The sequence below is a fragment of the Brachionichthys hirsutus genome, chromosome 13 (genome assembly GCF_040956055.1).
Source record: "Brachionichthys hirsutus isolate HB-005 chromosome 13, CSIRO-AGI_Bhir_v1, whole genome shotgun sequence".
Classification (NCBI taxonomy): Eukaryota; Metazoa; Chordata; class Actinopteri; order Lophiiformes; family Brachionichthyidae; genus Brachionichthys; species Brachionichthys hirsutus.
The window spans coordinates 3675780-3693931 of NC_090909.1; the positions used below are offsets into that span (position 1 = coordinate 3675780).

The 18152-nt window shown below is 44.9% G+C and overlaps 1 protein-coding gene across 1 annotated transcript in view; it reads left to right on the forward strand.

Moving 5' to 3' along the window:
- Window positions 1-13582, forward strand: part of gabbr2 (gamma-aminobutyric acid (GABA) B receptor, 2) — a 69515-nt gene extending 55933 nt beyond the window's left edge. Inside the window, exons 14-19 of the mRNA XM_068747559.1 lie at window positions 5503-5613; window positions 7025-7249; window positions 7358-7540; window positions 7727-7856; window positions 11294-11411; window positions 13417-13582. Of these exons, the coding sequence (XP_068603660.1) occupies window positions 5503-5613; window positions 7025-7249; window positions 7358-7540; window positions 7727-7856; window positions 11294-11411; window positions 13417-13582 (933 nt within the window). The remainder of the gene's footprint in view (window positions 1-5502; window positions 5614-7024; window positions 7250-7357; window positions 7541-7726; window positions 7857-11293; window positions 11412-13416) is intronic.
- The last annotated feature ends 4570 nt before the right edge of the window (window positions 13583-18152 follow it).

Genomic DNA, 18152 nt, shown 5'->3' on the forward strand with positions numbered 1-18152 from the left:
CATTTGTGCGTGTTTATGAGAGCGAAAACTTTGTGATTGCGTATATCTACATGTGCAACATGTCTTGTTTTGGCTTGTTTGTACGGAGACGGAACTTCTGAGCCGTTATTTTGAAGTGTCCTGACTGGAAATTCAACAAAAAAAAGGGATTTTCTTTTTCGTAATTCGTTGCCAAAACCTTGACACCCCCCCCCCCCCCCTCTATTAATGTTAACCTCAAGGGAGCTTATTGGAAGAGTGATCGGAATATTTGATGAGTTCTGATGCAGACAATGTTTTCAGGGCACAGCACCCACCAGAAGCACCTGGCAGTACATTTTAATGCTACGCTAGGATTACAGTATTCCACTGTTTCTTTAATAGTTTGTCAATTCACACCCACTGGATGCCAGCCAAGGAGCTCAAATCTAATTCTCAGGTAAATGTCGGACTTGACAAAATATGCTGAGGCATCGAGACTGATGCAGATTAAAGCGCGTTCGGCGATCGCTACAAGAAACCTGGAGAGGAAACCTGGCGTCCTGACGTCGCAGCCAAACATCGGTGAGGGAAATGAGAAACCTGCAGCAGCTGTCAGTTTCCCTGGATGAAGCCCGGACTCGTTTCCAGTCTTTGTGCTGTGACAGGTTCGCCAGTGGTGTGAAGAAAAACACTTGTGTGCCACTTTCTTGCGGAGAGATGAGTAGCAAAACAAAAATAAATCATTTCCTTTCATACTTTCAGCATTGCATCTTTCAATTTGAGATTTGAATCCTGCAGTTTAATGAAGATATATATATAGAGACTTGACATAGACTGCTTCATTTTATCTCCATTGTTATTTCCCCCCACCCTCTCTGCCTCCACCTCGTTCTCCCTCTCTTAAGTCAGCCAGAATAATATCTGTGAGGATCCACTGGAGTGGAATACCCTCTGCCCCCCCATCCGGGTTAACTAGGACAGTAAAACACACGCATGCACATACAAACTCGTACATACGATGGATTTAACACATACACACACTGGGAAGTGGGATGGCCGAGCTCCACATGGCGTGTCATGCCAGCGGCGTCTTGCTGCCCTGCCACCATGGCCCCTCTGCATGTAGGTCATCCTGGACCGGGGGGGGGGGACACCATCCTCCCTCCACTATTTCTCTCTCTCTCAGCTAATTTTCTAACACCCACATCCTTTGCTTCTTCCACTGCTCTCTTTCTCTCTCACTGGGGCGCTTTGTTCCTTCCCTGCTCTCGTATCGCGTTGAGTCAGTAAAGCTATTAAACGAGACCTCATGTATGTGTTGTGTGTGTGTGTGTGTGTGTGTGTATGTGTGTGTGTGTCTTCGAGGATTCTCACTAATCCAGGTCATAGTTAACGGCTTATAAACAAGGTAACGGAACCTCAGATAGAAACTGCCTTCTTCTTGTCAAGAAACAGTCACGCCTCCATCTGAAAATGTCAGTCTGTCCCAATCATCCATCCATCCATCCGTCTTCTTCCACTAGGATTCGAACACAGTACCTTCTTGCTGTAAGTCGACAGCGCTAACCACTACACCACACATAAAAAACACCAAATAGCAGCAGCTTCTAGGAAAGATGTCTGAAGAAGACAAGCTGTCTTTTTTGGGTTGGGTTCTGTTTGATCGCTGCTGGAACATGGGTCAAGAGTTAGCAGAACCTTGAGGATCTTAAAAAAGGCAGTCAATTTTCTTGAAGTATGTTAAGTACAGCAATTAGAGTGCCAGTTCAAGGCAACGGCATGCATAAAGCTCGGCAAAAACTATGACTTTGAATGAATGGGTTAACGCGAGTAACTTGGAGATGCTATTATTCAGGCGGTGATTTTCATCTGGCTAATAGCTAGGCTTGCAGAAATGTCATGGTAAGCGTGCATTAAAAAAACAACCTACCAGCTAAATGTGTATAAACGCCTTCTTTTCGGGATTGCTGCTGTCAAGTTCCCTGTCAAGCCGGCTGAGGGAATCGCCCATTACGCACGTTTCCTAGCTGCTTGTCTAAAGGCCATTACTGCTGCTCAGAATTTCATAGTAGCCCCGTAAAAAAAACACAAATCGGTTGCTGCTTTTCAAATGATTTTCTACAAATGACTGTGGCACTGGGATGCCTTTCATCTTCCCATCTCCTGGCCTTCTTTGCTTTTGATGATTTTTTTTTTTCTCCCCCCTTGCCACTCTCTAAAGCTCCATCCTCTCATTCATTCTTTATGCACTTCCAACATTTCTCAATATGCTAAATACAGTTGCTTCTCTCACTTTCCCCAAGTACTTGAGACTATAAACCAGGAATGACACCAACTGTGATACTTGGTGCTCCTTGGCTAACTTCCAGCTTCTTTGAAATAGCTTTGTTATAACATATAGCATAACAGCATTTTTCTCATAGAAACTTCGATTAAGCAGGAAAACCGCTTTTTAGGGTCTCCTTTTGTCTGCATTATTATTGTTGGCATTTCTTCATTAGATTTAATTGTTTTACTTTTTATGTTGGATTTTGCCTTGATGAAGACAAACGACTATCAGAAAGTTTACCACAAAAGCTTATAGCAAGAGGGTTGGGGTTCTGTGTCGTACGGCTTTCTCATTCATCTTTCCATAGCTCTTACTGATTCTGCCGTCGTCCCTCGCCATCGCCCAATCATCTCTGTCTCTGACCATTTTCTTTCCTCTTCGCTGGAAGTCATTCCTCACTCTTTGACAGACAGTCGTTTTGTCTCACCTCCATCTTGTCTCATGCTGCTTTCCCCGTCCTATTTGTCTCACTTTGACTTCGCTCCACCCCACCTGCCATTGTCTTCTCTTCTTCCCCTCATCACTCCCTTCATCACCTCATCTAGCCGCCATCTCTTCATTGACAATCTGCTGGTGCCGTTCCAGCATCAGCCCCCCCCCCACAGTGATTCCCTTTAGAGGACCAGTGCCTTTACTGCCATCACCACCGCTTTGAGGCCACATGCCACCTTACAGCCCTGTTGCCTGGCAACTCCCCAGACAGCACCCCCCCCCCCCCTCCCCTCCCCTCCCAGAAGGCAGTAGCTGCTGTGTGTTCTGCTGCGATAGAGACCTAAGCTTAATGAGCATTATATCTCTTATCATTTCGTTGTTAGCGACACAAGTCTGCTCAGAGCCGCCGCTACGCAACGAGCGGCGATGCAGAAACACGTCTTTCATATTGAATGAACTAAATGGTTTGCGACAAGTGTGACTTTTATCGGAGAATTGTTGTTTGAACAAGATTTTTGCTCGGTGGAAAGAAAACAGAAATTTACATGAATGACTGAGAGGCCGATGATGTCGTTAAAAGCTGTGCAGAAGGGAAAGAGCCGAGGCTTTCTGGCTCCGTGCCGGGGGTTCCTGCGGACACGAGTGCAAACATGCAATTAAACTGATGTTGCACATTTAAAGCCGCTTGGCTAATTAAAAGCAAGGTGATGCCTAACCCCCTCGCTGTTCTTGTAGGTCTTTGCTCTGACTATAAACTGCACAAAGGATGTAAATTCAAAGGAAAACATCTGAATAAATGAGGCAGAAACACGTATAACACATGATGATAAAATCCAACTGTGCACAAAATAGAGAGGCGACTGATCTGAGAGCGCGATGAGATGAATCTCCAACAATCTAGAATGGTGCAACGGAGGATAATCGAGGAGGGAATATGTTACGGTGCAGTAGAAGGTTTTTGTCTGCATATATTCTATAGTTCTTTGTGTGAACAAAAAAGATTATTAGGTCTGAAAAATCCACATTAACATGCATATAGTGATTTTTTTATTTGAAGTTATGATGAAAATGAAAAGTTTGGGGATCCCTTTTCTGCTCCGTGTCAACTTTTACTGTGGTGCCATGAAAAATAAATGGCACGCGCTCTGTGCCTTATTTCCTGTCTCTACCAGTTATTCACTTGCACTGCACAAGGATGCAAGATCTAATCCCAGAATATTCCCAGACATGAGTGACAGGAACCACAGGAAATCTCAGAAGGGGGGTTACAACTGTGCTCTGCCACAGTGTGTGAGAACTCACAGCCGAGCCGAGCCGAGCCAAGCCTTTCTCCTTATTGCTTCTGTCTTTTGAGACATCGGAGGTTACGAGGACCTTCGGGAGAGGAGTGGAAAGGTTGACTAGATCTTACTGATCTAAAGGGGGGGCGGGGTTCCACCTGGATATGCAAACCTTTGTGGGATAGATTGTTGAGAGCGAAAGATGCTAAGTGCAATTCTGTATTTTCAATTGAGAATTGCAGCTGGAAATGAGCTTAAAGGACTTAAAGGACATCCGGACATCATCGGGTATCTGCCCATTTTACATTTCTGTTGGCTACGTCAGTTTGGCTCTTTAAGAACCTCCCGTTTAAGTCCATCAAGGTCATAGAGGAATGCCTGAATAGCTCCAAATGACATTATTAGGAGCTGAACGGAGAATGTGGGGGGCTGAAATGACTACTGGAAAAGGGTATTTTTCTGAACCTCGAGGGATGTGTGTGTGTGTGTGTGTGTGTGTGTGTATTTATGAATGATGAGAACATTCACATTAAACAAAGCACTCACTCAGAGCGGCGCGTTTGAGGATAGAGGCTACATTTCAGGCTTTTACCTCACTTTATCTGTCCTTATTGGGAATTGTGCCTATGAATAAATTAAATGCTATTCTCGCAGGTGCCTATTCTCGCCTACGCTCAAGCCATCTGCTGAGCCATTAGACATGTCCTAGTAAATAAGCCTGAAGAGGCAAGCAGAGAGACCAGGGGACCCGCGTGGCATTATGCCCAGCCTCGCTCTCGGGGGGGGGGGGGGGGGGTCTCAGAGTTGATATATGGGTGTAGCCTCGAATTAATTCATCCAGGAAACAAACTGTTACTTGTGCTAAAAGAGATATGACATGTTTTAGAGTATTAATATCCTCCTCAGGTGCTAATTTGGCCTGTAAGTCGCCTGTATCACAAATTGCAACTGAAGACGAGCGAATGCGAAGTGAAAGCTGAAGCAATGAAGAGATGGGGAGCGGGGGGTGGAGAGAGAGTGGGTGAAGAACAGGAAATAAAGGCGAAGGTGTAAATCACGTTAATGAATGAGCTTCATTAGTGGTGTCCATTAGCATCCGAAGCATGGATTCACTTAACTCCAGCCGCCTTTGGAGAAGCAGCTTGACGGCACACCTGGATGTTTGGACGCTGACGCCCGTCATTCTGATTAGCACGGACGTTTTGCATTGCTTTTGTTACTGACTGTAAAATTGGAATCCCCGCAAAGAGAGATCTGGTATGGCAACGTTCTTCTCTGCTGGTTTGTGGGGCTCTTTTAAGTCCGTTTCCCTGTCGGTGCATCTCTGGAACTTCATTTGTGTTACGGCAATGTTTAATAACGCGTGTTCTCACTTCTCACTCTTTATTTTCTCCCTCTCACTCTCTAGACAATGGTGTTTTGTTGTTTGTGTGTGTTTGCTTTGTCCAGTTTGCTTTGTCGGTGTCTTTAATACCCTTCTCGCGGTTGTGTCATCTACAGGCCGACCCCCAAGGCCGAGACATAGCCATCCGTCCCTTCTTGGAGCACTGTGAGAACACCCACATGACCATTTGGCTGGGCATCGTCTACGCTTACAAAGGACTGCTGATGGTGAGAGAGGATCACGAAGCTTCATCATGCACTCACTCAAATGCTGTAATATCAATATGCAGCCGTGCTTCTGTGAGTTTTATCTGACTCATAAATAAAGACTTGATGTCCTTTCATATTATAATTGATAAACCTGACAGCGCCCAGAGAGAGAAGGCAGCTCCTTTTCCACATGGAGTTTTACCCATAAAGCTAACTTTTTTTACGCAATTTGTGACTCCACTACCATCTCCCTGTGGCACACCTTCTTTTTCTAAACAAATCCTTAATGGAGTGCAACTAAAACAGGAGCATGGTGCCCTCTCCTGACAGGACAGGTACAGGTGTTCTTCAGACTCATCGTCCTGAAGAACACCTGTAATGCAAGGATAATGGAGAGATGCTGTATCAAAAAAAAAAAAGTATCAGTCGATGTGATATAAAGGTAGGCGTATTTCGGATTCTAAATCATGCAAACAGGGGTCAAAAGCCAGAACCAGACTAGCAGGTAAACAGATACCCAGCAGGCAAAGGAGTCAGATGTCTGTGTGTAATCAGGCAAAGCGCAAAACGGGCAGAACAGAATACTCGATGGAGATGTCGGCGCAACACCCCGGATACCCCGGCAGAGAACGAGTGAAGTGGAGCCTGAATAAATGCGTAGACTATGATGGAATCGGCTGCTGGTGCGGAGACGTGCAGAGACAACCAGGTGAAGGGAACGACTGAGAGTGGTAGGTTCCCGAAATAACAGGGCACAACATAGCGAGCTAGCAGAGGCTGTGACAGATACTGCTGGTGGGCGTTGCTCAACGCCAAGATTTCCACCTGGGCTATTATTAATCCCAGCTATCTCTGACATGGCATCATCAGTGGGAGAGTGGCTGGCATTGGGGAGGACGATGCAAAGGACAGGGTGAAGTGGAGAAGGTTGATTTGCTGTGGCGACCCCTCAGGGCACAAGATGAAAGTACGCTAGTATTAGTAGTAGTTGCACCAATCCTTGACTACTGCTGCTTGTCATTAAATCTCATAAAGAAGACGCAGGCAGGCCACTCTCCCAGCGCACGGTAAATTATTGAGGAAGCTGCTGCTGCAACTCCACCAAACAAACAGTTCACACTAAATACACATGTATGTAAATATGCATGAAACCTAAGGCTGCTTTAGAAGGGTGTGTGTAGGTTATGTTTCCCCTTATGTAAAGATTCATCGTGCGACAAAGTCATTGCCTTAAATGTTTTAGAGTTTCTTAAAGCAGAATGAAATGTTGACTTGCATCCGGCGTTACATTAGTATTTATGAAGAACAATAAATTATACAAAACATCATTAAGATTTAATAAAGCGCTACTTTAGATTGAAAACATCTGATGATACGTGAATGTTTCCTAAATTCCTCGTAAACGTCCCTCTTCTCTTCGCCGTGACAGCTGTTTGGATGTTTCCTGGCATGGGAGACCAGGAACGTCAGCATTCCCGCTCTCAACGACAGCAAATACATCGGGATGAGCGTTTACAACGTGGGAATCATGTGCATCATCGGTGCCGCCGTGTCTTTCCTGACACGGGACCAGCCCAATGTGCAGTTCTGCATTGTGGCGCTGGTGATCATCTTCTGCAGCACCATCACACTCTGTCTGGTCTTCGTTCCCAAGGTCAGTTTTTGACGCCGGACTTCATGAATTCCCGGACGCTACAGCTGCAGTGTGAGCTTGTGTCGCCTCGGTGCCGCTATGGCTAACAGCCCCGAACTCTTCTTCCAGTTTATCACAATGAGAACAAACCCAGATGCAGCCACCCAGAACCAAAGGTTAAAGTTCACCCAGAACCAGAAGAAGGAGGACTCCAAGACGTCCACCTCTGTTACTAGCGTCAACCAGGCTAACACGTCGCGACTGGACGGTCTTCAAACCGACAATCACCGTCTCCGCATGAGGATAACCGAGGTCTGAGACGTGAAGCACTCTTTCGGGGCAATCTATATATATATATTTAGTCTTTTGCAGGCAGCAGTTCTTCACATTCTCGGCTTTGACATGGATGAAGCAGCTTTTTTATTCCATCAGTAGAACAACTTTCCTGCCGCCTGGTCAATCATTAAATCACATCTTTTGTTTGTCTATTTCAAAAAGTTGGACAAAGAGCTGGAGGAAGTGACCATGCAGCTGCAAGACACCCCGGAGAAGACGCCCTACATCAAACAGAATCATTACCCGGACGCCAACAACATCCTCAGCATACGCAACTTCACGGACGGAAAAGGTGAGGCCAGCGGCTTTATTCTGTGTAACCCCGCCTCCCCAGGAGTTCAGTCCTGTGACTCCACCCAAAGTCAGGCACTCGAGACCTGGAGAGTTAGCAGCGTTAGCAAAGGACGTTAAAGCGGCCCGAAGGAATATCTTGACATTTTATTTTAAGCTGCAGGTGGAGACGGGACACACAGTCAGTGACGTCTCCTAGGACGAGTTGTGGGATTAACTACCTGCTTCCCCCCCCACCCGTTGCTGTTTTATAATCTGCTTAACAGTAAATGTGATGAAGTGCATCCACACTTGGTTTTAAACGTAACTATTTGGTTTTAGAGAAAACGGTTGAGAGAGGATTAAACGAGAGGCGGTGAAGACGGCGCCATCGCCGTGTGAGAATAAATGGGAGACACTCCCGGGTGTAAAACTGATACTGGCTGGTGTCCGTCTTTTCCAACCGATGGAGAGACCATGTCGCTTTATCCTCCCGGGGTCCCGTCTGAAGCAAGATGCTTGAATTCCAAACATTATGGAGGCATTACGGAAGGCGGCTTCCTCAAATCGAATCGATGAATTGTGCATTTTGACTCTGCATTAATCGTGATGGGCGGCGGCCAGATTCTGATGCACGAGTCTGCCCAAAGGCATTCTCGGGAGGATCTAATGGAGCTGTCTGACTTCCTCAGCCTAAAAAACAGCTGCTCTCGCTCTGCGGCGTGGGACCTGATTGTGTTTGGAATTGTGCGAGCAGTTTACCATCCGTGAACGTTCATAGGTGTGCGATGGCACTGATGGCAGTTAGAGGAAAAATGCTCTCAAAGCAACATGAGTAATGCCTCCTCTCTGTATTTTTAGTTTGTCGTCTGCCCCTTTCCTTCTCATCCTCTGCATCCTAAATATCATCTGGCCTTGAAACGGCATGAAATGGGGGCGTTGATATCGCGTCATCATGTAAAAAGGGTTGATGGAGCAGCTCGGCGCTATTTCTTTAAAAGAGGCGAAGAGTATAAAAGGAGACGACTGTTAAATGAGCTGCTATCTGTTAGATTTCTTTTTTTTTTAAACATTCTAAAACAGGCAACGCACACACACATGCACAATCACGCATACATTAAATGGCTATTGAGAAAGAAGGAGTTGATATGACTTACTCTCAGTGGGGAAAACTGAGCCTGGGAGGATGCGTAGCGTTGCTTTACCTGGCAGGCGTGGATGTGAAGCTGACGGCGCCTGTTTCAGAGGGATTAGGGCAAATTACATGAAAACAGTTAAAGCCGTGAAGCACATTCTCACATATTCCATTTGTTCAGAGATGCTCGCTCTAAAGTCCTGACAGCAGCGAGCAGCTGGCATCAGCCTCTCTTTGGTGAACTGACGTTCACGTTACGTGAACTCAGAAGCACATCTGCTTTACAGAGGATCGTGGTGCATCATGTCCTGGTTGTTTTAGCGCATCAAGACCAAAAAGCAGTCCAAAACTTTATTGTTGTTTTTGTTTTTAATCTATTCCAAAAGGAAAAGTGGCATTTCTGTAAATTGGTATCAGAAGCAAAATAAAGTCAAATGACTAAACCAGTGTTGAGTAAAGGATCACATGTCAGCGCCTTCCCTTCTGAGGAGGAATTATCTTGACGTCTTTGAGGACGTGATCTTGCAGTCTTCTCATCTGAAAATGATCATTCTGATCACCATATTTCATATTGAGAACTTTGTTAATTCTAACCTCGTGAATATGAATTATTTAGGAATATTTCCATATGAGCTGGAGGACGCATCAAAGTCTGATCTGGATCCCAGTAATGTTCTGCACCTGGTGATCCAGAACGTTTAACCTGACCTGCAGAAATGTTGCTTTGGTGTGTTGCTCCAGTAGAATGAAGGTCATCGGTGAGCTATGGCAGAAACACCGAGCCGATGGATCCAAGCATTCATATTTTCAACCATTTCAACTCTTGCTCCTTTGATTCTGAAAAACGCATTAGTGTCGAGGATGTTGAAGGGTTCGCGATAGCGATCTGGCGAGGAGAGGAGGAGCTCTGAGGACGCCCGCTCAGACAAAGGGAGACAGCACGTTAGGCGATCGTCACAAAGACCAATCTGACACACATGATGGAAATAAAATCACAGGCCATTAAGCCTCCTTTAAAGATTACTCGCATATAAACTTTTCCCAGCTCCAATCTGCTCATGCTTGACAGTCATCATCATCATCATCATCATCATCATCATTCATAAGAGATCTGGTCTAAATCTACTGGGGGGGGGGGGGGGGGGGGGCCTGAATGAGTGGCTGTTATAAGAGTAGAATGCCGTGTCAACAGCTATTACACTCACTCAAAGGCTGAGAAGCAACACTCCTCCACTCTGTCTCTTCCTCGCTCTCTCTCTCTCTCTCTCTCCGGCTGTCTTCATGAATATGGCGATGCTGGAGAACACCAACGACTGACAGTCAAGGTGTGCATTTCCTGACTGACCGGCTGCTTCCACACCATTCACAGCTGAATCAGAATCAGAACTAATGCATTGACCTTCGAGGGGGGGGGGGGGGCTGGGTCACTTTGCGGCTGCTTCCGCAGTGTGTGTGTGTGTGTGTGTGTGAAGCTGCTTCCAGATTTTTTTATGTTTTTGGAGGGAACCCGGAGAAGACCCACCCGGGCATGGGGAGAACATACAAACTCTGCACAGATAGGATTCAAACCCAGTTACCCTTCTTGCTGTGAGGCGACAACGCTAACCACTACGCCACCGTGCATTCCAATATATATTTTCTTAATTTAAGTAGCAGTGATATGGAAATACGCTTTTCTATCTCAAAATGGGCTAAATTGCCAGAAGAATCCTCTTTTTCCTTGATTAGGGGCGCCCAGGTCTGCAGTTCAACACGCCGTGTTTGGTCAGAACATTTTGTTCGGAAGTGTCAAACGATGCGTAAAATGTTCTTTTTAATGGGAACTGGCACAGAGGACAAATCGGGAATCCACTAATCCGGTATGTGCCTCCTACCATGCAGCCGATATTTCTTTGTAATGAGGACTGTCTGTACAGATGCCCACTCCTGCGGAAATCATTATCTGCAGATCAGGTAGCGACATGTGAAAATCCCTCGCCAACGCAGGAGTTCCTCTGCAGGGTGAAAATGTATTCTGAATCCACAATGAAGCGTATAAATATCCGCGCCTGCGCTTTTAGCGCAGCTGTGAGAGCTACAAGGTTCGGCTTTTTTTCCCAACACGTAAAGAGGACTAGCCGGCTCCAAAATAGTTCAGGGTAAGCTCGGATGTCCAAACAGGGCAAAGAGCACCACCATCAGGGAGTCAGGTCAGCCTGGGCTGGGGAATGTGGGACATCTGAAGAGGAAACTATAGTCTGACCCCCCCACGGAGTCACGCCTTTGCCATTGAGCATGTGCAACTTCTAGCTGTCTAGTTGACCGGTTTCTTCTTCCTAATACAGACGGGGAGAAGTCGATACTGAAGAATCACCTGGAGCAGAAGCCTCAGGCGCATTGGGGCTCCATGGATCCTTCCAGAATAAACCGAGGTCCTCTGGAGGATATCAACTCGCCCGAACAGTGAGATGTCCCATTTCTCCCACACCTCTACCCCTGCATCCCTCTCTCCCCTCTGCTCTGTCAGTTTTAGCATCAGACTACACATCACATGTATCAAATGTGCAGCTCTCTGCTTTCATAGCGCTCCTGTTGCCAGAGCAACCGCCAGAGACTGGTGCTTTACCTTTCCTTCCTATGCACATCAACATATATATATATATATATAGCTGATTGATTTGTTGTCCCAACTTGTAGAAGAAGATGTAGACTCCAAACACTCGTGTCAGGTGCATTTACTATTCATAGGGCAGTAAAAATGAGGGATGGGGGGCCGCCTTATGCATCATTGAGAGCTCTTTCATGCTCATTTGACTGGAACCTGGAGAAGAATGCAAAATACACAGGGACACATGGATGGAGAGGGGCTAGTCAGCGGATGGATGAAAAAGGACCGATGTTTCGAGAGGCAATAGAGTCAGAGATCATTAAGAGGAGGACAAGAGAGAGGTAGAGTCTCACAGAGGCTTATGTAAGAAGCGATTTACAGCTCGCATTGGAAGCAGCTCTGAAAATAGACGGGGGGAGTAAAGGAATGCTCGGAGCCATTCCCATGCAACATGAATGTTTGATCACATGGAGGGGAGAGACATGAGAGACGGGGGAGGTAAAGAATAGACAAATATGTGGAAGGGAATAAGGTAACGGGGGACGAAGGTGGCTGTTAGGTGGGACAAATGCTTCGGGTACACAAAATGTGTTACGCGATGCATCAAATGCCAAACTAAGACTGTGTCTCCATCTCTAATGCCACTGCTCAGAGTGACTGGTTAGACCTCAGGGCCATTAATGTTTCAATGTTTACCTAATTGAGCCATTTTTCTCAGTCTACTGTTGCAGGAGCTTGAATGTTTTTTTGACATAACTGCCATTTGGTTATGTAATTATATATTTTTTCTTCTTTTTTTTTGCAAGCGGCTGGCAGTGGCTCTAACGCTGGCGAGGAAGGGCGCTAACTGTCAGAGCAGGCAGGAGCATGAAATGCCCTTTTTGTCAGATGATCCCCAAAAAAGCTTGGAGGCACGATGGATTAGGGCTTCACTGAGGAGACGTGAAGGAGGGAGTGAGCGTAGTAAAAGAAAGGCAGGGAAAACTGGGGTTTTTTTTTATTGCTGAGGGCTCCTGGAGATTTCTATGTATAGTCGATTGCAGTAATGGCACAAATCAATAATCATTACGATAGTAAAGCAGGTTTACGACATGCTGTACAATCCCGCTGTGACCCGTATGCCTTTACCTCATGCTATTCTAATAGATCAAATATGCTGAAGGTATTTAATACTTTTTAGTAGATGTAAAATCGATCCCAGTCCCCTTTATGTAGTTCAACTATAAGTAAAGATGGGTTCTGGTGAATGGGAGCTTCCGAACGTCTTCCCTGGGACTACAGTTGCCTTCTTGTTGCCGTTGTCATGTCTTGTCTTATTGGCTCACGGTTGAACTGAGAATAAAATCTTTCAAACAGAATAAAGTCTGAACAGAGTGTGGTCCCAAGAAGTGTTTTATTTGAAGGTACTAAGTGGTATCTGTGCAAGAGTACAAGCAGTAGAAACACACGTAGAACTCGTACAGTGCAGATGAAATGAGGTGTATTTGTCCAACATGGCAATAGGAAGACGAGTGCAGAGAGGGAACTGTGGGGAACAAATCATCTTCTCGTCCACTGCCCAAGTGTGTGCAGGCAATCTATGCTAGTGGACAAAATAGTGTGTTGCGTGAAAGTACCGAGGCTAAATGAGCAACACGGTGAGCTTTGAGAGATTGCCATGCCAATCTATAACCATATGGACTTTTAAATGCATTACAAATTTGAAGCAAAAATAAAACTCCACAACACTGTGAAATGATCACCTAATATTGAGATTTTTATGGGTGTTTTTATTATAAAATCGAATAAAATGATACACAAAAGGTTAAATGAGATCCATACAATCACTCACCTTCTGTAACTTTCCCTCTCTCCCTGCAGCATACAGCGTCGGCTGTCTTTGCAGCTGCCCATCCTGCACCATGCCTATCTGCCTTCCATAGGTGGGGTTGATGCCAGTTGCACCAGCCCCAACGGCAGCCCTGGTTCCAGCCCAAGGCACAGACACATACCCCCATCCTACCGGGTAATGGTATCCGGCCTGTGAGCTTCATTCAACCCCCCGCCCCCCCCCCACCCCCCACCTGGCTCTGCTCAGAGGAGACGTATATGGTTCTTTTTTCTACAACAAACAGACTGATGTCATCAGCGTATGTGCGTATTTTGTCTCCGAACAAGGACTGGGAAGGAGAAGAAAGCGGGGCCACGGTTCACTCGTTGTACTTCTTCACCCTGCACTCTCTTGAGAACTGAAACCCCTCAGCCAGGAGGGGTGAGAGGAGACTGAGTGTGCACTAGACAACCCTTACAAACTCCCATGAATCACGGCAACGTCCCCTTGTTCATTTGCTTCCCTTTGCCTAGGCATAAACACATGCACAGTCAAACAAGCATCCACGAATCCACACATGCACAAATAAGCGAGGCCCGCGGACCAGCCCTGACCTGACGTGTAGCCTTATCTGCTTCAGAGGGGGCTGTTTTGGTTCCGTTCCTTACCTATTGTATGTATGTGCTCGCTCCTAAATGTGAGCTTGTCATCTAATTTGAGTGTTTCACTGCTTCGGTGACTGGAAACAATTGTGGAGACATTGAATTTACTAAAACCGAACAAAGGAAACTCATCCATTTCACTCCAGTTCCCTTCCCATCCTTGTGGAGTTGTGTAAATATCAGAATTTCTGACTTTGATGTACTGTAAGCTTTGTATATGCTGTGAATGGACGATTAAAGCGGCTGTAACTGCGGAGCTTGTAATCGGGGCAGGCAATCATGAAGCTTGTAAAACGTGGCACCCTACAGAGAAAAAGATGCGTGTATATGATGAAGACCTGAACTGGTTTGTGATCAATTCACTGTGGACAGCAAAGTGAGCTGCATCAAAGCAAAGTGTCACAGTACATGAGGAGACACCAAAGGCCCGTTCCTTTAACCTGGATGAAGGTGAACGTGACTCTTTTTTCCACGTTGCTAAATTTGCACCATTTTCTCTCATCTGAGATTTCACGTTGCATTTTATGTAGGCCTTTCATATTTTACAACTTGCTGAATACATCTTCAGAAAGCACGTAACACCGAATATTGCCAGGCTGCATCTCGGCTAGCAAACAGCGCAAGAGTGTTCCACAGTTGTTGTCCATGTGTCGGGAATTGCACACAATCAGATGTTCACTGAAGACGCGAGAGAGCATCCTTGCAGAATTCAGGTGCTTTTCCAGCAAAGGCATCAGTCTGGTCATATTGATCCCCTAAAAGTGGCCTCCGTAGACTGTTAAGATGTCCGCCGTGAGATAGCCCCCCCCCCCCCGCAGCTAACAAGCACATGCAAGGGTGACGCGGGGTTCACGTCAATGAGCCGACGTAATGAAAGGTACGTCTTCAGGAGACCCTCAACGTAAGAAGTGATGCTGGAAAGGATGTCGGCGGGGGGGCTGCCCCGAGCAGCTGTAGCTTTCAGTTCCGAGGTGCCGGTGACACCCACCGCTGGTCGCAGTGATAAAGCACAGACCACAGGCCTTCTTTTATAAACGGGTGTCAGGAAGAAAATCACTTAACGCTCAACAACAGTGAAGGTATTTTGGTTGCTATGGCGATGTAGTGCTGTTAAACTCAGTCCAAGAAGGATGCACTGAGCGGAAACGGTCCTCGACAGTGTCGTCTGTTTAATTATTTATTTATCTGTTTTGTTTTTTCTTTTTTTACTCTCATATGAATAGAAAAGCGAACAGGGAAGCAAGTGGACTTTACATGGGGGGGGTTGAGTTGGCTCTGAGCATAATTATGTTTCACCATCGGTGTCTTGGTTTTCAGTTTTTAAGGCATTTGTTGAGCGCCGTGCCGGTTGTCTCATGTCGTAGCCTGCAGGATCCACAGTACAAAAATAACGGGAAAATGGCGCTGCCACACTGGCCCCGCCCATCTGTAAATTGTACGTGTCGTAGATTTATTTAAATTCAAAGCCTCAATGCGTGGGACGGCGTCCGAGATCAGAAACACGGCGAAATCAGTCTGTAGCTGAAGGATAAGGATAACGAGTTGGAGTGGGAGCAATGCGAGCAGAGATCCACCCGCTGTTGGACGTATCTGGGTGACTTCCTGTGATAGGTCCTCCCACTTCCTGCCCCGGCTCAGGAGGGGAGGGAGGGAAACCCCGTGCACAGGCCCTCGACGAGTCACGGCTTTTCTCCCCCATATCTTTGCCAACTGGAGAATCACAGTGAAAGACATTATTAAAAGGTTGGTTATTTCTTCAGGGGAAGAGAAATCAACTGCACATTTTATATATTACATTACATGTGATTGTGTACTATTGATACCCTGATGGTGGTGTCCATGTATGGAATATTTGATATTTGGCTTTCTCAAGACGGCATGAAATGAAATGTATAATTCACAGAGTTACCTCTGGGGTTGGTTTTTTTGGTTTTGTTTTGTTTTTGCAACTGTCGTGACAAATCCACTCCACGGTCGTTTCCTCATCTCACCCACAATTTGGATTTATGTTCCTTCTCAAAATAATGGATTTAACTTCTCTAAACCTGCTGATCAGCTCGCTCATGTCGATGCCAAGATTCTCAGTGGATAACCTCGACATCTCCATATCAATGCCTGGTTTAGCAGTTATTCACTGAGGGCAATAAAGTGAAAGTAGCAGCAAATGATCAATTTGAATGCTCACTCTGGCATTTACCAAATTCAAATTTCCTGAATTACCAAATGCAGATCATCAGGTATGGTTCTCTTTTTGGTTTTGTTTTTATGTGCCCTGATTGTTTTTTTTTTTATATATATATATATATACATTTATTGCAATTATTAATTAGTATTATTTTGAAACATGGAGGACAAATTGTTAAAATGCAATTGTGGTTGGTCAAGGGCTCATAATTTCCTGTTATGAATAACATCATGCTGATGATTTGTATTTGCCGCAGGTCTTTTTACCTTTGTAGTTTGAAGAGAAAGTGACATATACGTGTATCATTATATGTTTGTATGTGTCATCATCAGGGTTTCTGAAGAACATGAACATACATGTCCAAAAATACAACAATATGACATATATATTTATTTTAAGAAGCCACACAGGTCCATACTGTTACTGTTTTGTCAGTTTGGTGTGTGGAATCTCATGGAGTTAAGTGCAGTTCAGAGTTCAAAATCGTAAATAAACCCCATGTTGAATGCAACATTTCATTTTCAAGAGGGGCAATAACTTGTTTTCTTATTACAGAAAGAATATATATAAAATATCTTTACATACATTCTCATTTTTACATAGGAAATATTTCACAAATGCGCCACAAGGATACTTGGAAGTTGTTTGATTTTGTTTTTTGTGTGTGTGTTTTTTTTATTTATTTATTTACAGTATCTGTAACTATGTTCTGTACAGATGAGGTATAGATATTAAAAGTTGTATAAAATAAGTATCACACTTGGAACACCGAAACATTTTTGGAGCCATTAGTTGTTATGGGGGGGGTTTGAATGACGTTCTTCTTTTATTGTCTGAATGTTATGGGCAGCCTTTACTTTTCACATCATCGTTAAATAAAGTGAGACTGAAAATAAGGCGACATTTGGTTCATCTATGCAAATGTTTCATGAAATAAGAATCTTTTTCAATTCAATAATTATTTTATTGACATGGATCCAGATCATAACAGAAAAATGTATCTCCAGGCACTTTACAGGTGGAGCCGGCAAAGACAGAGCCACTCGTCCCAGAGCAAGCACTTTGGAGATGGAAGCCAGGTAAAACGTCCCTTTAACAGGCAGATGCTAATGCTAGCAGTTACATGGAAGTTTACTCGTGGGTTTGTGAGATGGGGATAAGTTACATGACAGTCATTAATATTTATTAAAGCCCTGTAAATAGCTCTTTGATTGATTGATCGATTAAGAAGTTTATTCGCTTTCACTTGCGCTGCATTAATGTTTTTATAATTATAATATTGCTGTGCTGTGAAACGACATATTACCCCACCTCCAAATGTATATTTTACTGCCCATCATACATCCAGCATACTCTATGAAAAGCATTTTTGAGTTTTGGTCAGTTATCTGTTCCCACGTTTTTAAAGGCTTATTAGTATTTGATGCACGTCTGATTTGGTCCAGGAATTTACAGTTGTATAAAATACACTTAGAAGAGATGTCATCCAACTTGGCAGTAAAAAAAAAAGAAGTCCCCTGAGTCAAGCTCTACCCAGAATTCTTGCCTTCATTTTTATGCAGCCAATACAAATCGTTTCCTATTTAGTGGTCTAATAGATGGCCTCCTTAAAATTACAGCTCTGCTGTTGGAGGATGAAACCTGTCAGAGCTTGGCGCTGAAAATCTTCATCTGTTCTTGTGAAAAGAAAATTGCCCCCTCAGATCTGTACGTCATGCACCCTCTAATTTCAAGCCGTCAGAAAAGCCCCTTCATTGAAAGGTGACGTGCTTCCGAACTCGTCCTTGTTCGTTAGCTGCTTCCACACAAAGAACCGCTTCTTTCTGGTCGGTATGGGATCGGACCAATGCAAATGTAACTTGGGCTGATTAAGTTGACCTGGGCGTCAGCAGAAGGAAGCCTCAGTGGAAAAAGTCAGCTTTGCCTGGAGCCAAGAATA